This window comes from Malaclemys terrapin, chromosome 2 (genome assembly GCF_027887155.1).
Source record: "Malaclemys terrapin pileata isolate rMalTer1 chromosome 2, rMalTer1.hap1, whole genome shotgun sequence".
NCBI lineage: Eukaryota > Metazoa > Chordata > Testudines > Emydidae > Malaclemys > Malaclemys terrapin.
In genome coordinates this window covers 231,776,735-231,804,125 of record NC_071506.1, presented here as the reverse complement: position 1 = coordinate 231,804,125, position 27,391 = coordinate 231,776,735, and the positions used below count along the sequence as shown (strand labels likewise).

At 43.8% G+C, this 27,391-nt stretch overlaps 1 protein-coding gene across 3 annotated transcripts in view; it reads left to right on the top strand.

Moving 5' to 3' along the window:
- LRRC72 (leucine rich repeat containing 72) overlaps window positions 1–27,391 on the top strand; it is a 65,438-nt gene that overhangs the window by 11,584 nt on the left and 26,463 nt on the right. Inside the window, exons 1-3 of one of the 3 annotated variants that reach the window (XM_054020274.1) lie at window positions 10,010–10,053; window positions 12,857–12,930; window positions 24,029–24,098. In XM_054020274.1, the coding sequence (XP_053876249.1) occupies window positions 10,021–10,053; window positions 12,857–12,930; window positions 24,029–24,098 (177 nt within the window). In that variant the 5' untranslated portion in view covers window positions 10,010–10,020. Of the gene's footprint in view, window positions 1–10,009; window positions 10,054–12,856; window positions 12,931–24,028; window positions 24,099–27,391 lie in introns of those variants that run through there. The other 2 variants (XM_054020276.1, XM_054020275.1) reach the window with 2 other exon arrangements.

The following is a 27,391-nucleotide window of genomic DNA, read 5'->3' as shown; positions in this document are numbered from 1 at the left end:
ATTTTGAAATTCAGTGGGAGCTGTCTTCTAGCTTTGTTGAAGCTGTTTTTAAAAGACTTATGGGGATTTAGCTGAGTCTTTTGGGCAGTATTGAAGGTCAGTGAAAATTCTTTAATTTTTATGAAGCTATTCTATGTTGGAGTTGTTTTTGTCATTTAATTTAATAGAAGAAGCAAAGAAAAACAGTTCCAACAAAGATAAGGAGTTGGGTTTTGTGGGAGGAAAGATTGCTTCCTTCTTTTCCTTTGCTGTGATTTTGCTGGGAAAATCTGTTACCTTACTAGCATCACTTTAAATAAAATCCTCACTCTTGCTAATGCTGGCTCATGTCCACCAGTGGTAGCAAAGTTATAGGCCATAGTGAAGATGACTTGCTGGCCATTGCTGGTGTTTTTAACATTGTGCCCTTTAGACCTAATTAGAGACAGTTTGGATGGCCTGGTGTTATATATTTGTAGATACAAACAACCCATCTCCACTAAGATTCTCAGGACATTTCTACACTACAGACTTTGGTTGACACAAGTTATGCTGGTGTACAGTCACCAAAGTTAGTGTATTGCTTGGCCGCATGCATAGCTGCGTATAGCTTAGCTGCTTGCATTGGTGCTGTGCACACTCAACAGGAGTGCTTGTGTTGATGTGAAGTGTAATGTATACCACTGTGCCCTGCACCACTGTCTGGCATAATGCCGTTTAGGACATTTTCACAATGTGTTGTGGGGTAGAAATGTGTCATGGGGGAATCTCTGGCATCTAGGGTCAAGCTCTCAACATGAAACGTTCCCCATCCCATAATGCCACCCATATGCCACCAATGGAGCTGAAATGATGTTAGCAAGACTGGGAAATTTTGTAGAAAAAGTTTCCAGGGTAGTCTGAGCCCTATTGGCTCAGCACAGTTGAGTTTCTGGGGATTTTGTAATTTTTTCTGGAATCTCTCAAGAGTAGTAGATAGGGTAGCTCTGACATGTCCAACTACTGGAAGAACATTTGTCCAGTGAAGAGACCAAACAAGCAGGATCCTGCGGTATTGCCTATACTACAAACTATCATCAGTATACTGTATGTACTCCACACTATGTTCAGTAATGGTCTGATCAAGAGGCTTCGGAGTTTACTAATGAGAAGCTAGCATCTGCCAACAGTTACTTCAAAACAGTATTTGAGATTACCAGATTTTTTTTTCTTACATTCAAAACAGGAGATAGCTGTGTAATGGATGAGAGAACAAAAATGTTCATGGCTTTTACTATGTATACGCTGAATAACGTTGGAGGTAGAATAAGTCTGAGACAACACTACTCCCTTTATAAATTGGCTTGTACGTTTTATGGAACACTTTCTCTAGTTCTTTGTTAACAAATACCTGTACAAAGGACCCAATTCAGCTTTTGTTCAATTTTAATACTGAAGAAAAAAAAGAGATAGGGCCAGATTTTCAAAGGAATTTAGGAGCCTAATGATGCAGTTCCCAATATATCATCTGAACACTACTATAAGTTCTTCTGTTCTAAATTATTCAATCTATTTAAAAAAAAAAAAAGACAATTGCATTGTGAAATAAGTAGGTGGTCTTGATATAACTTTTTAAATATAAATATCCAGGTAGATCAGGGAGCATATCAACAACAATATAGGTATAAAAAACATTTATAGGAGAAAAAAAGTACCTAATGAAAAGCCTTTCTCACGTAGATTTCTTTCCCTTATTTATTAATTGCATGAGAACTTATGTTATTACTACTATTAATTATTTGTATTACAATAGGGCCTAGGCCCTAAATGAGATCAAACACCCATTTTGCTAGGTACTGTACAAATACAACAGATAGCTCTTCAGGGCAGAGATTTACAGTTTAAATAGACAAGACAGACAAATGTTGGGTGAGGAAACAGAGAGATGGAAATGAAATGACATGCTTAAGGTCACACAGCAAATCAGTTGCAGAGTTGGAAATAGAATCCAGGTCTCCTGACTCCCTGTCCAGTACTCTGTCCACTCAAATTAATACCAACTTAAAAAACTCAGGACGGTCCAAATAAAGGGTGGCGGTTTTATTATTTATTGTACAAACAATCTGGTTACTGAAAGTCTGATCCTTCACTTATTGAAGTCAATGGGAGTTTGGCCATTGACTTCAGTGAGAGCAGTATAAGGCACTAGGTTTCACTCAGGGTAAACAGAGGTTCACGTTTAAGGAATGACTCAATTTAGCAGAAGACTGTGTTTCAGTGATTAAAAATATCAATCACTAAACATCATGTTTAGACACGAGAAGTCATTCTTCCGCTCTACTCTGCTCTGGTTAGGCCTCAGCTGGAGTATTGTGTCCAGTTCTGGGCGCCGCATTTTAAAAAAGATGTGGAGAAATTGGAAAGGGTCCAAAGAAGAGCAACAAGAATGATTAAAGGTCTTGAGAACATGACCTATGAAGGAAGGCTGAAAGAATTGGGTTTGTTTAGTTTGGAAAAGAGAAGACTGAGAGGGGACATGATAGCAGTTTTCAGGTATCTAAAAGGGTGTCATAAGGAGGAGGGAGAGAACTTGTTTACCTTAGCCTCTAAGGATAGAACCAGAAACAATGGGTTTAAACTGCAGCAAGGGAGGTCTAGATTGGACATTAGGAAAAAGTTCCTAACTGTCAGGGTGGTTAAACACTGGAACAAATTGCCTAGGGAGGTTGTGGAATCTCCGTCTCTGGAGATATTTAAGAGTAGGTTAGATAAATGTCTATTAGGGATGGTCTAGGCAGTATTTGGTCCTGCCATGCGGGCAGGGGACTGGACTCGATGACCTCTCGAGGTCCCTTCCAGTCCTATAATCTATGAATCTATGAATGTTTTAAATGTCCTTCATAGCTACTGAGCAAATAATACCTTTCTCATAACACTTTGCTGAGGTTTAAATTTCAAGGGTTGTATTGTGCCATCAGTTTTTCAGTGGGATTCCCCATTGATTTCAATGGGGAGGTCTGCTGAAAAAAAACTGACTATGATATGACTCTAAACTAGCAATTTTCTGACTGAAATTAGCTAAGCTAACTTTGTGTGTTAGGGCCAGTAATGTGGGCAGTCTGACCTAATGGTTAGAACCCAGAGAAGACTCAGTTGGGATCAGGAGTCATTCCAAGCCAGAGTCAGAGCCAGAAGTCACACCAGGGGGTCAAAACCAGAGCCAGAGTTAGAAGCCACACCAAGAGTCAAAGCAGAGTCAGAGTTGCTCAAACAAGGCCAAGGTGTGACAGGAACAGGAAGTTTCATGCTAAGAAGAGTCCAGTTAGCAGTCTGCTGTTAGTCAGCTGATCCTTCTGAGTCAGTAGGTATACCCCTGTTTGTGGGATATCAGCTGCAGTTCCCCCATCTGGCCTTGCACCACTGTGTAATAGAGGGTAAGGGTCTTGCTTGGTAACCCTGCAGGCCTGGGCTCAAGAGTTGTGGCACCTGATGCTACCTGCTCCTCCCCCTGTGCATGGGTCCCAAGGGCAGGCTTTTCAGCATCATCACTGTGGAAGGCCTGAATTTTTGCAGGGGTATGAACAAGATGAACTGGCTCCCAAGAGCGTTCTTCAGGTCCCCAAACCTTCCCAGACATTCAAATACATGCTCCTCTGTATATTTGGGAATTCAGAATATCCCAAATTATGTACTTCTTTGTGGTCCTGTACTTGAACCAGGGTGGGGCACTGGACACCAGCTGGGAAATAAATTGTTGACTAAAGGTTTCAGGAAGGATATATGAAATACCAGATTGATCTTCAAGGACTTAGGGAGCTGCAAATTCAAATGCCACCAAATTTATTTGTTGAAGAATGGTGTAAGGGCCTTTGTATTAATAGTCCAATGTATGCATAGGTCAGTCAGTGTGTAGATATTCAGTGGACAGCCGAACTTTCTGACCATCCTTCAGAGGTGGGACCTCTTGGGGGTATTTGTCAATTTGACATTTGTAAGTTATTTTGGCAGCTTCCAGGTGCTCCCTTAGGTTAGACCAGTGCTTAATTTGTGCCAGGACTTGCTAGGGCTGAGCCCTGGCACCTCTAGGGTTGGCAGTTCATAGCCCCGGTACTTCTGGGCGTGGCAGTTCATAGCCCCGGCACCTCTAGGCTTGGCAGGTCATAGCCCCAGTACTTCTGGGCTTGCTGCATCAGTTATGAAAGTAAGAAAATTGCTTGAGCCCCGGCACCTACCTGCTTGAGCCCCAGCACCTCTTTCATTACAAATTAAGCATGGGGTTAGACTGAGTCTTATTATTAGTTTGTACAGTAGCTCCTCACTCAACGTTGTATGTTATGTTCCTGAAAAATGAGACTTTAAGCAAAACGATGTTAAGCAAATCCAATTTCCCCATAAGAATGAATGTAAAGGGTTAGGTTCCAGAGAATTTTTTTTTTTTTTGCCATACAGTACAGTACAGTACTATAGTTGGGAGATGCCCCCGCCTTACCCCACACAGGCACAGCTCACTGGCACTGGAGACAGTGAAGCAGGCAAGGAGGCTGAAGGTGCTGTAGGCTAGGAGAAGCACGTTGCGCAGCAGCAGCGGCAGCTTCCCCTACTCTGCAAGCACTGGGGTGGGGGGCTTAACTCTCGGCCCGCCCACGCCACCCCTTCCCCCAAGCCCCAACCCTTAACCCACCTCTTCTTCCCCCCGCCCTCCTCCCCTTTTACTCCGCACGCCATGTCCTCGCTCCTCCCCTCTCCCTTCCCTGCCTCCTGCCTGCAGCAATCAGCTGGCTTGCAGCATTCAGGAGGCAGGAGGGAGGAGCGAGGACTCGGGGCACAGGCTCCCTCTCCCTCTCCCTCCCCTGCCTCCTGAACACCGCAAGCCAGCTGACTGCCATGGGCAGGAGGCAGGAGAGGGAGGGGGAGGTGTGCCATATCCTCGCTCCTCCCCCTCTCTCCTGCCCATGGCAATCAGCTGGTTTGCGGCATTTGGGAGGCAGGGGATGGAGGGGGAGATTGCGCACCGAGTCCTTGCTCCTCCCCCCCCATCCCTTCTCCCTCCTGAAGGCCGCAAGCCAGCTGATTGCCACGGGCAGGAGGCAGGGGGAGGAGGGAGAAGACACTGATCCGCAGGGTCTGCCAGCGGGTGGGAGGCACTGTGGGGGGGCCAATAGGGGAGCTGATGTGGGGGGGTTGCCAGCTGTGGACAAAGCAGGCACCAAAAGTCGTTATAGCGAAGCATTGCACAACTTTAAATGGAGCATGTTCTGTAACTGAGTAGGGACGTAAGATCGAAACAACATTAAGCGAGAGAATGTTAAGTGGGGAGTTACTGTACTAGATCTGAGGCATCAGGAACTGCCATGTATGAGGGAAGGATGGAACTGTGAATGATAAAAATAATTGGAGTAGAAAGGACCAAAATAGGTCTGTGTTATTATAAGCGAATTTGGCTAATGGGAGTAACACAACCCAGTTATTTTGGCAGTGGTTCAGATACTGTTCTACTACCTGGTTAAGCCTTTCTGATGGGCCATCCATCTGGGGGTGATGGGAGATAGATATACTAGAATGCACATCCAGGAGGTGAAACACTTCCTTCCAAAATCTGGTTATAACCTGGGAGCCTCGGTCTGTGGTAAGATGATTGGCGAGGCTACGGAGGCAAAAAACATGAATAATTAGGAGTTGTGTGACAAGATCCATAGTCGGGAAGTATATGCATAGTATAAAATGTGCCATTTTGGTGAGTCGATCCATATTGTTACTATTGTGTTGTATCCTTCAGATTCTGATAGTTCTACTATGAAATCAAGGCGTATATGTGACCAGAGTTTGGTAGGGGTGTCAGGAGGCTGAAAGGCTTGCTTCAGGAGATCTTAGTCTGACTGCAGGTGTTGTAGAACCTTTTGGTCACCTTTGCGGCCACCAGAATGAGTGGGCTACTGCATGCTAAGTCTTCCAAAGAGACCCGCCCAAGGGGTGTTGTGCTGCATGAGCAGCACCTCAAGTTGTGGGGGAATGTCAGGGGCATGTTGATGGTCATTAACATAGAAGAATTCATTGGCCCAGTACTAATGGCATAGGTGGTGCCAGGGAGGATGAGGTTGGATGACGTTATAAGCTTTACAAAAGGATAGTCAGGGAGGGCTACTTGGAGAGAGATAAGGAAGTCGGGTATCACAGATCCACAAATGAAATGGTGTGGTTTCCAATACTGTAGAGAGGAATAGTCTCGATGATCCAGTGGTCCTCTCAAGTCCTGATATCTACAGCATGACGAATCTGTAGGGCTGGCCTGGCAGTCTTATGGCAGTAAAATGTGGAAGATCAAAGTTTCTCCTGAGAGCCATATGCTGTTACCACATGAAAAGCCTGTGCTGCTACTGTAAATCAGAAATAGAGAAGGCCTCTTTCCCCCATTGTGACAGAATATACCCGTGTTCACACTCTACACACTATTGTAATAATGTTTTTATAAGATATGCCTCGTGAGCTATCACTTAAATTCATAATTTGCTGATCAAAAATATCATGGCAAAATGCACATAGCAGCATATAAACATGAGTTATAAACATAAGCTGAGATCATGACTAAAAGTATGTTTGCCAGATAAGTCTGCGGGGAGATGGCTAAACTGTTTCTCAGACACAAAGGGCAAACTGTCACTTCAGCCAGATGTAAACAAGGCTAAAGGACCATTACTGCTAAATGGCTATTCTTTGTCAGGAAAGAAAGCAGGGGCAAAAATTCTGTTTTAGCAAAGAAACAACATTGAGTTTCCTTCCACACAGATTGCCTGTCACCTTGCTCCCAGCTGGAAATGCTTCTCAAAGTGGGAACAGGACTATAAAAGGAAGGGACAGGCATCCCAAGACACTGCTCTCTCTTTCCCTGTCCATTGCATTTTCCGCACCTGAAAAGACAAAGGAAGCAGCCATTAGACTGTGGGGGAGGGTCCTCCTAACCTAAAGAGTTTGGTCAGTAAGACTGCTGAAAGCATGTTGTGAGAAAACTTTGCTTTGATTCTAACATAGTTGTTAGGCCCCACTAAGCATTTTATCTTTATTTTTCTTGTAACCATTTCTTACTTTGATGCATCATTAATTGTACTCACTTAAAATCTCTTTGTAACTAATAAACTTGTTTTACTGTTTTGTCTAATCCAGTGTGTTTAAACTGAAGTGTCTGAATAACTGTTTAAAACAATAAACTGGCATATCATTCCCCTAAAGGAATAACGGACTTAATATATTCGTTCTATCTAGGAGAGGGCTGGGCAGTACAGGACATACATTTCTGGGAATGGGGCATTGGGGTCGCCCTGCAGCATAACCAAAGCTGGTATGAGCCAAGGTGTGGCTGGCTGGCTGCTGCACACACAAATATAGCTGGGAGTGACTTATATGCTGGAGGCTGTTTGTGAGCAGTTCAGGTTGGAGGCCACATCAGCAGGGCATTGTAAAGGGCACCCCAGGTTACAGGGCAGGGGTGACACAGCTATTCATTAGTCTGGATTGTGCTCCGCCCGGTATGTCTCACACCCATCACAACTGTTACACTGGTACCATGCTTCACTGCTCATACTACTCTTTGCAAAAATGGAGCAGAGTGGAAGTTAATGCTGTTGGATAATGTTACTGTTAAGAGGGAGCATGTATGGCTTGTTGTTGTAGCTGTGACTTAACATAAAACCAGATATAAGCCCTGACCTTACATTTCAAAATACAACAAAAGTGATCATTTAATAGCACGCACAACTGTGTTAAAACTTATCACAATACACAAAAATAACAAGTCACAACCATGAACATCTTAAAATGTAAGTGATAGATCCAACAATAGAAGAAAAAAACATCCAAAGGGAAGGGGTCAGGCAGGTAATGGTTGTAGGAGGTAAGATTATATGTACTCACTATTTAAAATACTTGATTAGTTTTTAAAAGCGTAAATATACTCTTTTCAAGTTCTATTTGTCTAAGTGGGAGCCTGAATAAGGACTTCAAGCTCCAGGCTGGAATAACTAATTCTCCTTAGATTAGCATCTTCACATTAAAAGTGTGTTCAAAAATTCAGCTGCTGAAAATTTCATTTTACCATTATAGATGAAAGCATGGTTCCCATTTTTGACTGCCCTTCTCCCCTTACAGAGTTCCAAACAATAACTTGGTTGTGTTGATTTAAACCTTGTTCCTTTGTGAAATCTAAAATGAATAGATTGTCTTTCTATATAGCTGTTTGCCTCTCAAGCATTTTCTCATCAGCAGTAAGGCACCATTTCAATCCAAATCCCAAGAGGTATTTTAGCAGCTAAAATGAGTGATTAAAGACTTTCCTGCTGTTATTTATGTACTCTTAAGAAATCTAATTTTTCTTATTTAAGATTTTCAGTTGTCTAAAGCCACCTGGCTGGAATGGAAGCTACTTGCACAACTTTTCTATGACAGCTTCATTCATGCAATATATTTGTAGCTCCACCCGTCCACCACACACACACTCCATCCATTTTTTTAGTGGTCTGAACAAGCAGAGACATGCACATAATTAATTCCATGAGTGGTAGTTTATTTATGTATTTGCATGTACAATTCTTATTCTTTATTAATTGCACATGATCTATAACACCTATTTCTGTTAACTCCATATAACTGAAATTCTAAATATAATTCCAAGTCTTCAGACAGATTTTTATTGCAGCTAGATCATTTTCCATTGTGCCACATATATATATATTCCGTCCCTGGAAATGGCCTTATGCTATTTTTCACTCAATCTATGTAGCATAAATGGTAGTACAAATAACATGGCAACATCTGCTTGCACATGTGGAAGTCATAAATATTTTGAGTTGGTTTAAGACCTGTGTTAAATTGAATGCATTTTATTTCACAGCAAAGTATGTGTTGAAGGAACTGGACACAGAATATGTGTATTAAGGTGTGAAGGTGATTTGTAAGTTGCATATCAGTAGTGTAAGTGGTATAAATTTGTTGTACATTAAAGTTCACAAATATTTGCCCAACTGCCAAGAACACCTATGGTTGCTACTCAAATAATGACAGAAATACAGGGCAGTCAAAAATATCCTGTCTTTCAAGATCATAAATCAGCAAGACCCAGTAAAGCCAAAGATGACGTCAAGCGTTTTCTGTTGCTCTCAGGTTTTCCCTTCCCTGAGGTCTCATACCAGAGCACCCTGTCACTACCCTCCCACACTCCTGAGGTCCCTTCCAACCCTAATATTCTATGATTCTATAAACCCCTCTAGATCTGCCTTCAATTCATGGGCCACTGTGGGGGCTCAGGGTACCACTCTACTGTTAGACCTTTGCTAGTTCTTCAGGGGTGCGCTACTGGAACCATTTTTATAGTGGGGCCGCTGAGAGCTACTGAATGAAACAGTAAACTCTGTATATAAGGGAAACCACTTCAAGCCAGGCCAGGGGTGCGGCACACCCCTAGTTCCAGCACCAATGTACAGAGGCGTAGCGAGCTCCCTCCATACCCTCCGACAGGGGGCCCCGCAAGGAAGGGGGCCCCTAAAAGTGGCAAAATAAATACCGCATTCCAGTTTCTGCATTGTAAGGGGCCCCGCCCGGACATATATTCAGAGGGGGCCACCGTTCGGAGGGGGCCAAGTTCTTTGTTGCTACGGCGCTGCCAATGTATTTCTTTTAGCTAAGCATCCAGTCCGTTTTAGCACATTATTTAATCCCCACTGTCCCCAGCGCTGTCACAAACCCCCATCATGTCCCCACACACCCGCCCACATGCCCAGACCTACACTGCCCCGATCGCTGTCACTCCCACACCATCCCCTCGCATCCCCCAGCGCGCGTGTTCCCGCTGAGCGAGATTCTTGACTGCGCGCGCCCCCGCCGCCCCATCCCGCCCCCAGTCCGCTCCCGGCCCCCCAGCAGCCCGTCCCCCTCCCGTCCCAATTCCCGGCTCCTCGGTCCTTGGCCCTCCCCTCGGTCTCGCCCTCGTCCTCGTCCCCCTCCCCTCCTCTTTCATGCCTCTTTGCTCTCTCCCCGCCCCCAGGAGCCCCGGTCGCTTAGGAACAGGAAGCCAAAATGGCGGGTAGCCGCAGCGGCAGCAGCTGCCAGGTGAGCCCCTCCCGCCGCCCTGCTCGGGGGGGCCGCGCCACGCTCTTGAGTCCAGCCCAGCCCAGCCGCCAGCCTCGCCACCCTCAGTCGGGAGCTGGCGCCAAGCCTCTAGCCTCCCCCCGCACCAATTCTGCATAACCCCGTTTGGTATATCCCCGCCCCTAGAGCCCCCCCCCCCACGGTCGGCGTGCGGGGAGAGGCTGACACAACCACTCCCTCTGCCCTTTGGGGTGAGACACTGACCCCTCATCATCTCCCCGAAGGAGAGAGGGAGTGACCCCCACGGGAACCCCCCACACCCACCTCATGGGGGTAAGACTGTGACCCCCACAGCAACTCCCCAGAGGGGCAGCGGCGGCACCAGCGCTCCGAGCGCGTGCCTGGGGTGGCAAGTTGCGGGGGGCGGCCTGCCGGTCCCTGCGAGGGTGGCAGTCAGGCAGCCTTCAGCGGCATGCCTGCGGGAGGTCCGCCGGTGCTGTGGATTCGGCGGCAATTTGGCGGCAGGTACGCTGAAGCCGCGGGACCGGCGGACCTCCCTCAGGCATGCCGCCGAAGGCCGCCTGACTGCCGTGCTTGGGGCAGCAAAAAAGCTAGAGCCGCCCCTGCAGAGGGGTGAGACCATGACCCCACAGAAACCCCCCATGCCCTCTCTATTGGGGTGAGACAGTGACCCCTATGCATCCTATCCTCATGGGGATGAGACAGTGCCCCCCACAGCACCCCATGCATCCCATCCCAATGGGGGTGAGACGGTGTCCTCCACAGCAACCCTATGCATGCCATCCCCAAGGGTCAGACAGTGACTCCCATAGTAACCCCCATGCCCTCTCTATTGGGGTGAGACATTGACCCCCTGCACCCTTCCAAGGGAGTGAGTCAGTGACTCCCACACAGCAACCTCCCCTTTCACCTTCTCCCCATTGGGGTGAGAGGCAGTGACCCATACAGCAAAATCACCTTCCATCCCATCCCTATTGTGGTGAGAGAAAAACGTACAGAAAATCTCCAGACCCTGCCATCCCAGCTGAATGAGACTGCCTACTCTTCCCTTATGCCATTTTATCTCTAAAGGGAAAGAGTCTTAGATACATGCAGCAACTTCCTCTCCATCACATCCTTACAAGAAAAACCTGTACAATAAACAGCAACATGTCACCTCTCCATCTCATCCTCAAGGGGTTAGAAAGAAACTGACACAACTAGTATAATGAGATGTCATGGATTATCCCAATTTTAAAGTCCCAGCTTCAATCCCACTAGTATTAGCCAGGCAGCTGGATGATCAGCTAAATGCCCTATCCATCCCTGTATGCTCTATTTCCTCTGTTTGCGTCTTCCTTGTAAAATTGTGCTAGATATGGATGCTCAGTATGAGTTATCCTATAAACCACTTTTTGGTAGTGAGGGAGATTCCATGAGGAAATATCTGGTATGGAGAAGCTGCAGATCTGGGTCCTGTGCAAGCACAGCTGGAACCTGCCTCAGGAGAATGGGCAGGAAGTTGTAGCAGCAGTAGGACTGGGATCTAGATTCATCAGTTTCTTGTGGAACACAGGGAAGGCTGGTTGGGAAAGGGGAGGCAGCAGGGAGGATTACATGCCTGAAGGATAAGGAGGGAATGTAGAAGGAGGCTGAAATATTGGGATTTAAGGAAAAGAAATAAACTTTCTTTAATCTTCTCCCAGATGTCAAAACCGTGCTGTGCATGTTTCTCTTACAAACAGTTGTGCTGTGCAGTTGTCCTGATTTGCATTTTAAAAACATCTGATCATTATTACCACTGGTCAGAAAACATTTTTTGTGCAATACATTTTCCATTTTTCATTAAAATTTCTAGCCAGCTATAATTACTCTACAAACTGCAAAATCCTCCATCCTCAGAGAAGCAAGGTTATAACATACTCATATTCCAATATATCAATATTCCCAAGCAATTTTGTATTTCTAAAGTAAAGTCAACATCTGTGTTTACTGTATACTATAGATAGATTTTAACTTTTTAGATGTTTTGGACCACACTAATCTCAGATATAATTTACTATAAATAGATTTTTTAGAGGTTTTGCACCAAACTAGTCTCAGACACATTGTGTACATTGCAGTATATAGTAAAAGCCTTGCTAATTCTCCCATAGTAAACCTACTAATTCTGGCAGAAAATCTCATGTTCTCTGCTGTTTCAGCAGAGTCTTAATAGCCAAGACCCATAATGATGCTTCATATTGCTAAGACTTCATTGCTTTTATAAAATATACCATGGTAATTTACTGGTATGGTATACCATGAAAAATCACAATTAAAATTACATTTGTCAAAATAAATGGACAAGTTACATTTTGTGATTGAGTAGTTGTGTTTTTTTAAATCCTGTTTAATCACTTAGGTTCCAATCCTGCACAATGTATCTATGTACATTAATGCTCATTGTGTACAGTTAAGTTGTATATGTGTTTGCAGGTTCTGCACTTTATTAATCTTCAAGATTTGATCATCTACAAGGGTCTGCTGGTCATTAGCAAGAATTAGTGTGCTGATTTTATTTTTTCTCAGTCCTGCCCTTGAGAATGCACTACTTGTGCAGTGGTTTTTCCCCAGATATGTAGCAATGTATCTATTTAAAGAATTGAATATGACAAGGATAAGAAAAACTGGAGTAAGAGTACCATAAATGTAGGTGTCTTCTTCTTATCAATTTAAAACAGAAGCTTCCAGTTTCACCTCTCTTTACTTTAGACCTTATTGTTATTGCTTGCAAGATCTTTACTTGCAGGGATGAAGTCTGACAAATTAATTTTGTTATCAGGCAATAGAAAATCAGCTAAAGATATGTGGCTTTAAGAGGGATATGGATGTCTCAGTGTTGTACCTTGCTGGACAGTAAGTACAATTTATATACTAATACAGAGGGGTTTTGTATTAAATACATCCAGATGACACCATGTACGTTAGTTTTTTGTAGTGCTGTGTATGTCAGATATTTTGTGAAAGTTATTTATATATGAAGCACACAGTAAATCATACTTACACAACAGATGGTGGACCAGGTATAAAAATAGAGAGAAATAGTGAAATTTTGCTGACATATATAGGCCAACTAAATTCACAGCTAAGTAGTTAACTTCCTCAGCCGTCGAAGTAGATCCAGCTCAAGAAGGAGAGAAGACAGGCTCCATGGGCTGCTCTTCACTTGTCTGACTAGCTTGTAAAGTTGGGTGAGAGAAGCAGCAAGAAGGCAAGCAGAAGTTGAAAGTACAGGAGCATCGTTGGCTAAGAACCTGCATATCTGTCTTTATGTTGTCCATCCCTCACTTCCTGCAATGGCCCTGGAGTTCCCAGGCATGAGAGCAATTCACTGCTATCTAGAGAAGTAGTAGGATAGCTATAGTGGCTTCTTTTACCACCTGCTGTCAATTGTAGCAAGTAGCCAGAGATTTTGGGGAAATGGGAAGGTAAGGGAGTGAGACCATAGCAGTTGTGAGGGGTCAAAAACACCAGGAACCTGATGGAGAGAAGAATGACAGATTATTAGGTGACGTGTTAGGATGAACATTTTGATAGGGTGCCATAAGGTATAGGGTGCAGAAAAGGGGACACTTGAAAGTTGTTTAGAGGCTCACTTTGAATTTCCAATTAAGGACTCATCCAGAAATTGTTGTACTCCTGGCTACAATCTCACAATTGCACCTAAGAATACTTACACTGTGCATATCATGTTTACACAGCTACATTAGCATAATAATATAGGGCCAGTTTTTAAAAGGTGTTTAAGTGTCTAAAGGTATGGATATGTACCTACTGGGATTTACATTGTTTGCCCAGATTGATTTCAATGGGAGTTAGGCATGAGGGGCCAGACTTAGGCCCAGATCCTCAAAGGTATTTAGGCCCCTAACTCTCATTTATTTCAATGGAAGTCAGGAGCCTAAATACCTTTGAGGATCTTGATCTAGGTGCTTTTGAAAATCCTGCTCAGTGCTTATCAGTAACTTGGGTGCCTAAATACTTCTAAAAATCTGCCTTATCGCCTGAATTGCACCTAAAAGACTCATTCTCTGAATTGCATTTAAAAGGCTGTGCTACTGTTTGAAAATAAAATGTATTGTACTTTGGTGCTGAAAAATGATTAAAATATATGTTAGCGAGAACTTAACATATAGAAAGTATAAATCAATAAAGATATAAACCATTAGGAAAATAAAATTAGTTTAAGTATAAAATTATGGAAAAAAATTAGAAGCATCTATGATTGTAGAAAAAGATATGTGATATTATTTTGTATTATTTGACTAATAGCAGGTTATCATGTAATTAAAAATTATTATGCATACACATAAGGGGGCAGAATTAAGTCTTCATGTAACCTTACCAGTTGTGTTTCCTGATTTTGGAGTGATAAATGTGTAACCGTAGTGCTCTTGCAACAGTTTTTGCTCAGGAATAAAAAGAACAGATCAGATGGCAGATATGGAAATGATCAGTATGCTCAGCAAGGGATCGTTTTTCCCATTCCAATGTATGCAATCCTTGAACTTCAGCCAGTGTCAGTATCAGATGATATCCCCGGATTTTTGACTTGACACAATGTTCTGCTGGCTAAACAAAGAAGATGAAAAATTAATTATTAAAATCTGTCAAACTAGAGATGAAAATCATATTTTAAAATCAGTGCTATTAAAGGGACATGAAAAAATGTACCTTTGAACACTGAAAGCTGGAAAGAAATGCTGGAGGCCAAAAAGGATGAGTTTGTAAAAGACATGCAAGGGCTGGAAGGCATATGTAAAGGGACAGGCTCTTTTAAAATGTGAAAGGAATTAATCTCTACTTGGGGCCATTTAAATGCCTTAGTACCAGAAAGAACAGAGCAAGAGTCGAGATAGTTAAAATGAGCATATTATTAGGGAGGGAAGAAAGTGAATTAAAATGTAGTTTATAAAATTAAGAGTAGTGCAGGAAGTGCAAAGACAATTCCTCTGCTAAGAGACAGTAAAGAGAAACTTCAGCTTGATGGACTGTGAAATACTGATTTGATCAGTAAAACTATATAAAAGAATAATATAATAGCCCTGTAAAAGAGTAGTGTAAATATGAAGATCCTGATCCAATAAACACTTACATGCTTTATTTAACTACTTTGAATAATCTATTTACTGATTACTCACTTTAAAGCATGTGAGTAAGTGTTTTCAGGATCATGTCTATGGATTATTTTAAGGAAGGCCAATTTACCAAATTAACAAAGGACTATCAGTCTGTATTGGACTATCTAGACTTCAAAAAATGGAAGCATAAGAGCATAAACCCAAATTAAAGGTATGTCTATGCTGTGAGCGGGGGTGTAATTCCCAGATCAAGGAGACATACCTGCTAGTTCTGATGGTGTGAGCAGCTAGCTGCCCCAAGTACATACTTATGGTCTTGGACAGATACATACTCAGAGTAGCTAACCTCTTGCATCATCGTGGCTACACTCCTACTTTTAGTGCACTAGCTTGATTAGAGCTAGTGCAGGTATGTCTCCTTGAGCAGGGATTGAGCTGGGAATCACACCAGCTCATAGTATAGATGTACCCTTAGTTGGTGGGGTATGCTTCAAGCAGATTATTTTTAAAAGCTGGACTAAGCAGAGGTGCCTAGTCTCATCTTTCCTCTTCTTTTTTTCCTGGATATGGAACAGTTTGCATGGAAGATTAGAGAAAAATCAGATACTAAGTTTTACAGTTCATTCATAAACAAATCAATTGGCACTTTAGGCTGATGATATGATGTTAATCATTTCTGATCCTATTGCTTCCTTACCAAACACAGGTCCTGATTCTGCAACTTGATCAAATCCATTTACAAAATAAATTTTAAGATAAATATCATAGAGGAAATAAAAATCCTTTATGGCAGCGAAGGATGAGGGAGAAGCAAGTATTACAAGAATTATTGGCCAGTTCAACTTGGGTTTTCTGGTGAGGGAAGTTTATTGTGGTTTATATTACCCTAGTGACCTAAGGCCCCATTGTGCTAGTTGCTATATAAATAGAAAAGAGACAGTCCCTGCCCCAAGGAGCTGACAGTCTAATTTAAAACAAGACACATCAAGTGAGTGTAATTAAAAAATAGGAGTGAATGCAGGAGAGACAGTAATCATAGCTTCTTCTTCGAATGATGTCCTTGTGGGTGCTCTATTTGTAGGTGCGGAAGTGCCCCCTGTGCCTGTGATCTGAGATCTTCATCAGCCGTGCCCGTTGGACTGCATATGTGCCCCTCCCCCTTCTCGTGCTGTGAGCAGGATGCAGATATATCACTGTGTGGTCCAACCACCCCCAGTTCCTTCTCTACCGACTTTGGTCTGGGACGGAATCCACTGCAGAGCCTGCTTCTCCTATTACCTCACTAGATAGTCCCTTACCTGTTAGTGTAGTGTAGTTAGTATTTTCTTCTTCACCTTTCTTCCTTCTATCTATAAACATTTTTTGTTTGTTTTAACTTTACCGTTACAGTTATTTCATAGCTTAGGTTTCCGTTTTCCCTTGTTTCCGCCCTTCCTGACCAGGAAGCCTTTTTCCTCCATCCTTATGCCCAGATCCCCTGGGTTTAAGAGGTGTGTTTCTTGTGGCTCCACCTTCCCGGTAACAGGTGACCACCCACAGTGTATTCACTGCCTTGCCCTGAAACCTAGAGCCAGAAAAGACCGGGACATTAGATGAAAACTTCTCCTCATGGAGAAATTGCTGCAACTGGCATTGGACCTGGGCCCAGACTCTTTCCCGGAAAGGCCTACATGCTCTGTGAGGTCATCTCTAATCCTTACTCCCCACATCCCTTGAGGAGAAAGTCATCTCTTTCTTGCTTGGATGAAAAGAAATGGGCTCCCTCCTCACACTTTGAGGCACACCCTCTAGAACACCATCCCTGGCAAGGTCTGTTGTCTCAACCTCATCTGACAGGGCACAGCTCCAGGGCCTGTTCAAGTACCTCTGGTATCAGTATGAAGAAATAGTCTAAACACCCTAACTGGGCAGACCTACAGCCCTTGGCTCTGTTTCCCAGCTCTGGGGAACAAGACAGGCCAACTTCAGGAGCTATGGCAGGTATAAACTGCTAGCACCTGTGCCTTTTCTGACACTGACGAAGCCATTAGCACCGAGTAAGCCCTCAGCTCTATCGAAATCATTGGCATTGGTCACGTCATCAGAACCGGTCAAGTCATCTGCACCAACCAAGTCTCTGGCGCTATCTACAGACACTTTGGGAGAATACACCCTTTCTTTGACACCGAATCGTACTAGGCAAATCAGACCTGCTCATCCTCACTATCCACAGTCTACATGTGGTCCACAATCTTGGCATGAACCACTTGAGATGCAGCCACATGTTACACTCCCTCCACATTGGCCATATTGGGACCCTTGGGCCATGTACAAAGCACAGTTCAGGACCCCCTCCCAGGGAGCAAAGCTGGAGACCTACACATCTCCCTTCTCCATCAGTGTCTCGCCCTCCGCTGGTTGAACCCCTGTGGATACCAAGTGAAGAGGAAGATCAGGAAGAGGAACAGGAGGAGGAGGCTTCACCAACATTACATTTTTCCTCCTCCACCCCCTATATCTGCCGATGAGACATTTTCAAGACTTATTCCGCAGGATTGCAGACTCCCTGCAGATTCCTTTGGAGGAAGTTAAGGACCAGCAGCATAAACTGCTTGATATCCTCCACACATCTTCTTCGTCCAAGAACACACTACCGATCAATGAGGTTCTTCTTGACCCCACGAAGGTGCTCTAGCAGTGTCCATCCCTCTGACCTAAAAAAAATATGTTCCGGTGAAGAATGTGCGATTTCTATTCTCGTGCCCCATCCCAAATTCTTAGGTGGACTATGCAGTGCAAGAGAAAGGCCGTCAATGCCAATCCCATTCTAGCTATCCAGACAGAGGTGGAAACACTCAGACTTATTTGGACACAAAGCGTATTCATCAGCCATGCTCCAATTTAGAATCTCAAACTACGAAGCTCTCATGGCTAAGTATAATTACATAAACTAGTCCAAATTGGAGGAACTCTGCCATGGTCCAGATCTAATGCATCCAAGGGTGCCGAGGAAATCAGCCGATGTGATTGCAGAGCCATTGGCCATTATCTTTGAAAACTCGTGGCGATTGAGGGAGGTCTCGGACGTCCATCTTTAAAAAAAGGAAGAAGGAGAACCCAGGGAACTACAGACCAGTCAGCCTCACCTCGGTCCCTGGAAAAATCATGGAGCAGGTCCTCAAGGAAACCATTTTAAAGCACCTGGAGGAGAGGAAGGTGATCTGGAACAGTCAACATGGATTCACCAAGAGCAAGGACTTGCCTGACTAACCTGATTGCTTTCTATGATGAGATAGTTTGCTCTGTGGATATGGGGAAAGCAGTGGACGTGATATATCTTGACTTTAGCAAAGCCTTTGATACGGTCTCCCACGGTATTCTTGCCAGCAAGTTAAAAAAGTATGGATTGGATGAATGGACTATAAGGTGGATAGAAAACTGGCTAGATTGTCGTGCTCAATGGGTAGTGATCAATGGCTCGATGTCTAGTTGGCAGCCGGTATCAAACAGAGTGCTCCAGGGGTCGGTCCTGGGGCCGGTTTTGTTCAACATCTTTATTAATGATCTGGATGATGGGATAGATTGCACCCTCAGCAAGTTCGCGGATAACACTAATCTCGGGGGAGAGGTAGATACGCTGGAGGGTTGGGCTAAGGTCCAGAGTGACCTAGACAAATTGGAAGATTGGGCCAAAAGAAATCTGATGAGGTTCAACAAGGACAAGTGCAGAGTCCTGCACTTAGGACGGAAGAATCCCATGTAGCGCTACAGGCTGGGGACCGACTGGCTAAGCAGCAGTTCTCCAGAAAAGGACCTGGGATTACAGTGGATGAGAAGCTGGATATGAGTCAGCAGTGTGCCCTTGTTGCCAAGAAGGCTAACGGCATATTGGACTACATTAGTAGGAGCGTTGCCAACAGATCAAGGGAAGTGATTGTTCCCCTCTATTTGGCACTGTTGAGACCACATCTGGAGTATTGCATCCAGTTTTGGGCCCCCCACTACAGAAAGGATGTGGACAAATTGGAGAGAGTCCAGTGGAGGGCAACAAAAATGATCAGGGGGCTGGGGTACATGACTTACGAGGAGATGCTGAGGGAACTGGCCTTGTTTAGTCTGCAGAAGAGAAAAGTGAGGGGGGATTTGATAGCAGCCTTCAACTACCCAAAGGGGATGGAACTGGGCTGTTCTAAGTGGTGGCAGATGACAGAACAAGTGGTCTCAAGTTGCAGTAGGGGAGGTGTAGGTTGGATATTAGGAAACACTATTTCACTAGGAGGGTGATGAAGCACTGGAATGGGTTACCTAAGGAGGTGGTGGAATCTCTATACTTAGAGGTTTTTCAGGCCCAGCTTGACAAAGCCCTGGCTGGAATGATTTAGTTGGTGTTGGTCCTGCTTTGAATGGGAGGTTGGATTAGATGACCTCCTGAGGTCTCTTCCAATCTTAATCTTCTATGATTCTATGACCTACTGGAGGCCAAGAAAGAGCAATTCCAGTCCCTAATATTGGAAGGACACCTCCTAACCTGTACAACCCTATGAGCCTCTTTAGAATATGCAGACACCACTGCCTGATCCTTCGTGACTGCTGTGGTCATGAGGTGTGCATCATGGCTCCACCTCTCAGGTTTTTCTGTGGAGGTATAAACCACAGTAGAAGACTTAGTTTTTGAGGGCCAGAAGCTATTCTCAGAATGCATGGACGATTCTCTGCACTCCCTTAAAGACTCCCAAGCTACACTCTGCTCTCTCAGAATTTACATGCCAGCACCAAAGAGACACTCCCAATCACAGAAGTACAATCCTCAACAGCATTATGACACCCAGCGCCGAAGACAAAGGCCGCCTACCAACATAGACAGCCCACTCCTCAAGGGGCTACCTCTCAGGCACTCCCCACCGAAACAACAATTTTGAAGGTCTGGTGGAGGCCCCAAGAAGCCTCCCCCTCTTCCAGTCATTCCCACCATCTTTGACATTCCACCAGTTTGGTGACTGACTAGCTCAATTTTCCCCATCTTGGAGACTCATCACTTTGGACAAGTAGGTTATAGAGATAATCCAGGAAGGATACTCCATCCCCTTCTTAACTATCCTGCCCAACCACCTCCTCTCCCCATCCCTTTTCAGGGACTCCTCTCACAATTCCATTCTACAGGGAGAAATAAATCATCTTCTGCAATGGGGAGCCATGGAACCAGTTCCTTCCCAGCACATGGGACAGGGTTTCTACTTGCACTATTTCCTGATCTGGAAGAAATCTGGTGTCTGGCAACCCATTCTGGACCTCCGCAATCTAAACAAGTTAGTCAAACTGCATGCTTCAAGATGGCTACCCTCTCAACTATTATTGCAATACTGGAACAGGGGCACTGGTTCTCAGCCCTCGACCTCCAACATGCATGCTTTCATATTACAATACTCACTGCCCACAGGCGATTTCTCTGATTTGTCGTGGGCAATGACCACTACCAGTACAAAGTACTGCCTTTCGTACTGTCCACAGCACCGCAGGTGTTCTCCAAGATTCTTGTAGTAGTCAGTGTCTACCTAAGAAAACAAGGAGCTGTCATCTTTCCATACTTGAATGACTGTCTTCTCAACGCCCCATCTGAAACCACATTCTCTGAGCTGTTCACATAACAATGGACCTGTTCACAAAGCTGAGTTTCCTTTTGAACCTAGAAAAGTCCACTTTAATGCAATACAACAACTGGAATTAATCGGGACACGGTTGGATGCCATACAAGCCAGAACCTTCCTACTACCTCACAGATTCTTGTGTATGGTATCCAATGCACAAATTTGCCCCCAGATCTCTGCCAGAATGTACCTCCAACTTCTAGGCCACATGGCAGCAGCCACTTTCATGGTCAGTCACACAAGACTACACATACAATGTCTTCAGGCATGGCTGCGTACACTATATCTCCCCCACAAACACAGCCTCCACAAACTTTTATCCATGCCAATGAGAGTCAAGGACTCACTACTTTGGTGGAGACAGCCTAACAATGCCTATGTTGGAGTTCCTTTCCTCCAACCACAACTGACCACGATCCTAACAACTGATGCCTCCCAAATCAGTTGGGGAGTGCATCTCCATGATCACACAGTGCAGGGCAGATGGTAGTTAACCGAACCCACCCCACACATTAATCTCCTAGAACTATGAGCAGTCTGCAGTGCCTGCTGACATTTCCTCCCTCCACTCAGACCATCAGAGTCATGATGGACAATCTCGCCTGCATGTGTTACATCAATAGGCAGGGTGGAGTGAGGTTCCACTCTTTATGGTCAGAGGCACTCAAATTGTGGAACTGGTGTATCCAACACAACATGATCATTTCAGTAGCATACCTTCCGGGATGCCAGAACACCACCGTGAACGTATTGAGCAGGAGGTTCTCCCACGATCAGGAGTGGGAACTGGATATGTGAGCACTTCAGTGCATCTTCAACCGATGAGGATTCCCCACCATAGATCTTTTTGCCACATAGCACAACACCTGCTGCCCTCAATTCTGTTCCAGATTGGGATTAGGACATGGATCTCTTGGAGATGTTCCTCAGAACATGAGATGCCTTTCCTTTATGCCTTCCCTCCCTGGTCCCTCCTATTCCAAATACTTAGTAAGATACAGGAGGATCAAGCTCATGTCATACTAATAGCTCCAACATGGCCACAACTTACCTACTCCACATGACGGTATGCCAACTAATCTCTCTCCATCTAACACTGTGGCTCCTGTCACAGGACATGGGATGCATTCTCCATCCCAATCCACAGATGCTGCACCTCAAAGCCTGGCTCCTCCATGGTTCTGGGATTCAGAAATAACCTGTTCGGATGCAGTCAAACAGATACTTTTGAATAGCAGATGTGGCACAACTAGACACACTTAGGTTCACAAATGGACTAGATTTCAATGCTGGTGCGCCTCCCACCAAGTCGACGTAGCACACGCTTATCCTGGACTACATGCTACACCTTAAAGAATCAGGATTATCCACCAGCTCCATTCGGGTACACTTGGCAGCAGTCACTGCTTTTCACTGCCCCATAGATGGTCATTCTGTTTTTACACATCCACTTAGGAAACATTTTCTGAAGGGTCTCTACAATCCTTATCCACACATAAGAGACCCAACCCTTACCTGGGACCTCGTCCTCATCCTACGTTGTCTGACTAGACCCCTGTTTGAATCAATGAAAACCTGTTATTATGTGCATCTGTCCATGAAAATGGCCTTCCTTGTTGCCATCATTTCTGCCCGATGAGTTGGCGAAATCATGGCCCTTATGGCATATCCACCATACAGACTGTTCTATAAGGACAAAGTTACACTACGCCCACATCCAAGATTTCTACCTAAGGTTCCAACGTCTTTCCCTCTCAACCAACCAATACACCTTCCTCGTTTCTTCCCGAAGCCTCACAGTAATCAACAGGAGGCAGCTCTACACACCCTAGACATGAGACTAACATTATCTTTTTACTTGGACAGGACTAAACCTTTCCGAAAACCACCACGATTATTCCTCTCCACCATCGAAAGATCCAGAGACACAGCCATACCTAAACAACGCCTTTCAAGGTGGATCTCACAGTCTATACATTTATCTTACAAACTCCACAATAAACAACCTCCTACCACAATCAGAACACATTCCACTTGTTCATTATCTACCTCGATAACTTTTCTCAACAATGCCCCCATTGCTGAAATTTGCAAAGTGGCTACATGGACATCAACAGACACTTTTGCCCATTACTATGCTATTACGCACGATGCCACAGCAGACACTCTCCTGGACCTAGGACATGCTGTCCTATCATCAACAGTAAATGTCACTCCAAAGACCCAGCCTTCCAATTAGGGGCACTACTTTCTAGTCGCTTACAAGTGGTGCACCCATAGGGACATCACTCAAAGAAGAAGAGAAGGTTATTCACCCTGTGCAGTAACTGAGGTTCTTCGAGATGTGTGTCCCTATTGGTGCTCGACTTCCCAGCCTCCTCCCTTCTGCTTTGCAGTCAAAAACATATGCTCTGCGGCAGGGAAGAAATGGGGGGTGGTCGGACTACACAGCGATATATATACGCCCCTCTCACAGTGTGATGGGGAATATGCGCATGTGCGGTCCCACAGGCGCTGCTGATGAAGATCTCCAATCCCAGGTGCAGGGGGCACTGCTGCACCTACAAGTGGAGCACCCATAGGGGGACACATCTCGAAGAACCTCAGTTACTGCACAGAGTGAGTAACCTTCTCCTGTGTTTACATAGCCCAGGTAATTACATGACATATATTGAGTACAACACCAATTCTTAATGAGAATTTGATTTAAAGAAGTAATGTTTAACACTAGAAATATCAGGTCTGCTCAGAAATATGTCCATCCATTTGTTGGGTTTCAGTTTTCCATCTTTTCCTCTTTAGAGCCATGTCTGGTAGCTCCAGGCCACACCTTCAGTAATAATTTTCCCATTGGTTTGGTGTCCTCCCAAATGTAAGAATTCTCCTCATGTGTTATAAGCAGTATTTCTTTGAAATGCAAAGCAGCTGGGACTCCTGCTTTAATAATAATTTTTTTAAATGACTTTTTTCTTCAGAGAAACTGAATTCAATTTCGAGAAAATTAAGATTTTATTTTCTTTACAAAAGAGTTTTCTTTACTACTTCTACTACTTTGGTTGCTTGTACTCCCAAGCACTGATCATAACTACACTACCACAGTCATATTATTCTGTATGTCGTTTTCTATTAAAGGCTCTGTAAAATTGTTGCTTTATAATGTTTGTATAGTATAATTTGACTGAAGATTAAATTATATTTACAGAGTAATTATGAAATATTGAAGTTGGACAACTTTTTTTTTCTTCTCAGGGGACTAAAAGAAGTCCCTAATCTGTCACGATTTCAAACCTTAAGGTATTTGTGGCTTAACAACAATAAGGTAATAAGACATTTTATTAAAATATGAATATTGGTACCTAAAATAATTTTTTATTACTACCTAATACTTTTGCTATTACAAAAAATTTAAAAATTACAAAATTGGTAGATATAGTTGTTTTTTTAAAAGATTATTTCTCATTTCTTTACAAAAATATGAATCAATTAATTTAAATGTGATATTTTTAAGAAACCTGTTTTGATATACATAGTAGAGTATAAGTTGACATTTTTCCCTTTAAAATAATAATGAATTATATTCATATTTAGTTCATCGAAAGGATTAAGTATCTCTATCAGAGTTATAAAAATAGAGAGATTTTAGAAAGATCTGATCTATTTTCCAAATCAAAGACCTTCCAGAATTAAGGTATTGAAAAATGTGTTTGCTAATATACCTAAGATTGTCAGTTTCTGACCTTACCAGAAAGCAGTAAATTGTTTTGCTACTCCTAGAGCACCCTCAGAGGGAAATTTATTATGACTCTGAGGCACAGTTTCACTGTCAATCTCCCTGCTGTTTCAGGGAGGGAGTAAACTGTAACAGGTCTATACCTGCCCCAGTATATGCTCTCCAACAAACCAGGGTAACTATCCTGGTAGACACTTTGAAGACAGCAGTAGAGTTGAGATTCTGCCCATCCCACCCTCCTATCTATCTCTACAAACGGGAGATCTAGCAGCTCTTTGGCGTCTGCTTCCCCATGTGTGCAGAAAGTGGTGGTATAAGGAAATAAGGGGGTACCTTGCGCCAGTGTGCTGGACAGGCCACAATCTCTCCCTAAGTCAGTTACTTGTAAGAACAAAAGACTAGGAGTTAGACCCTCAGTTACTGTAAGTTTACCTGTGTTTTGTTTCCAGCTCATTGACTCACTGTGTGACCCTAAGTAAGTCACCTAAGGTGGCATCCATGAAGGGACTTAAGTGTTGCGACATCGAGCGTCATGGTACCTAACTTTTACATGCCTAGAAAAATCACAGGAACAATGCTGTGATCCATAAAGCTGACTTAGGGATGTAGGAGACCAAGCTTGTAGTTAGCTGGGATGTAGGAGACCAAGGTTCAATTTTTCCCCTCCCCCGAGTGGGAGAAAGGATTTGAACAGGGGTCCCCTGCCTTTCAGGAGAGTGCTCTAATCACTGTGCTATGGGACATTCTGATGTGAGGCTTCCTCAGTCTCTCCGATTGAAGCTGTTTCCCTCTGGATAAATAATTAAAGGGTGATTGGAGTAGCGGGCTGGAGCCTGGGTCTCCTATCTTGGTGCCCTAACCACTGGATTACTGTCATTCTTTCTCTCTCTGGCCCAGTGACAGTTCCACTGTGGATACATACTTAAAAATGCATTGGACCATAGAGAGACCCATGTTCAAATCCTTTCTCCTCCTCTGACAGAGGCTGGGTGGAATTGAAGCTGGGTCTCCCACATCCCAGGTGACTTCTAACCGCTGGGCTAAAAGCTATAAGGTGGTTGTTACCACCACCACCATGTCCTCCTCCTGGATTTTGAATGAGACCTGCTCCAGTAGGTGTGCTCAGAGGCCACCTACCAGATCATGCCCTGCATGTGACTTAAGTCTGTCTTTCCCTGAATGCCTTTATTTCCCTGGTTCATGAATTACTCTGGGGCTTAGATGGAAGACAGGCATCTGGATGCCTAGAGGGAGGAAGCAGTGAGTGTGCCCAGAGGCAGAAATTTCTGAAACTAGGGAACTTTTACCCTGAAAATGTAGGCACTAGGTGAGTTTAGGCACCTACAGTGTACAGTGGGAGCTTTATGGCTTGAAGTGGAGGCAAAACTGGGTTTTAGTCACCTAAACCCTAGCTTTAGGCACCTAAGTCTAAGGTTTAGGTGCTTAACTACTTTTGTGGATATATGCCTTACACTCAGTGTCCTAGGCATGATATAGTGAAGATTATACTACTTAGTGTATCCCATATGGGCTTTGAGGTAATTTTGTAAAGTACTCAGGACCCTCAGATGGAAGGTCTGATATAAATGCAAAATATAACACCCAAAACCAAAATATTTCAAAAATCAGCTAATTGGCAACAAAACCAGCTCATGCCCTTCCCTGCTCTTATCAAATGCAAATCTGCACATTTATTCACTGATCTTTAACAAAATGAAAACAACTATCAATTTGTACTGAAAAATTGATAACACAAAGTAGTTTAAAACATTTAAAACTTTTTTATAAGTTACTGTTCTGTAGTTCACATGATTTCTTAATGTGCTCAGTATCTGAGGACTCTGTGTGCAGCAGTACTTGCTAAGATAAGTATGCAGTTTTGTGAAGAACAGAAAAATTAGTATACATTCCACATAACTTAGGAGTGTGTGGATTTCTGCTGCCTCAAGCCAATATTAATTATAAAGCATCTCATGTCAACTCTGTTGAAAGACTTGTAGTTATTCAAATGTTTAAAAACTTTAAATTATGGAGACATAAATGAGCTGAACTAGTTCATGGCATTGCTGCACATTTCTGAAGGACACGAAGTGTGAGAAGATAGGGCTTCTTGATGACCAAGCAAAATTTAACCTACTGATCAACAAGACAAAAATCAGACCCATTTATCCATATTCCCCATCTTCAAACCTAAACAGTAACAAAGACTAAACTAAAAACAACAAGGCGTTCTTGTGGCACTTTAGAGACTAACACATTTATTTGGGCATAAGCTTTCATGGGCAAAAACCCACTTCATCAGATGCATGGAGTGGAAAATACAGAGGCAGCTGTAAATACACAGCACATGAAAAGATGGGAGTTGCCTTACCAAGTGGGGGGTCAGTGCTAATGAGCCAATTCAATTAAGGTGGAAGTGGGCTATTCTCAACACTTGACAAGTAGGGGTGCTACTGCCAACAGCAGCCGAGAAATAAGGGTGGCAATACCATACCATGCTACTCTTAGTTCTGCACTGCTGCTGGCGATGGTGCTGCCTTCAGAGCTGGGCACCCAGCCAGCAGCCACCACTCTCCACTCTGCCTTCAGAGCTGGTTGGCCAGCAGCCGCTGGTCTCTGGCTGCCCAGCTCTGAAGGCAGTGCAGAAGTAAGGATGGCAATACCGTGACACCCCTACAATAGGCTTGTGACCCCCAGTTTGAGAAATGCTGTGGAGAAATCATACATTTTTCATGAGTTGGTTACAGCATAAGTAGCAAATTTGGCATTTATACTGTGACCAACCTGCAAAAAATGTGTGATTTCTCTGTGATTTAAGTAGACCCCTACTTATATGGAAAAAATAAGAAATCTCATAGACTGAGATTTCATCAGAGGATAAC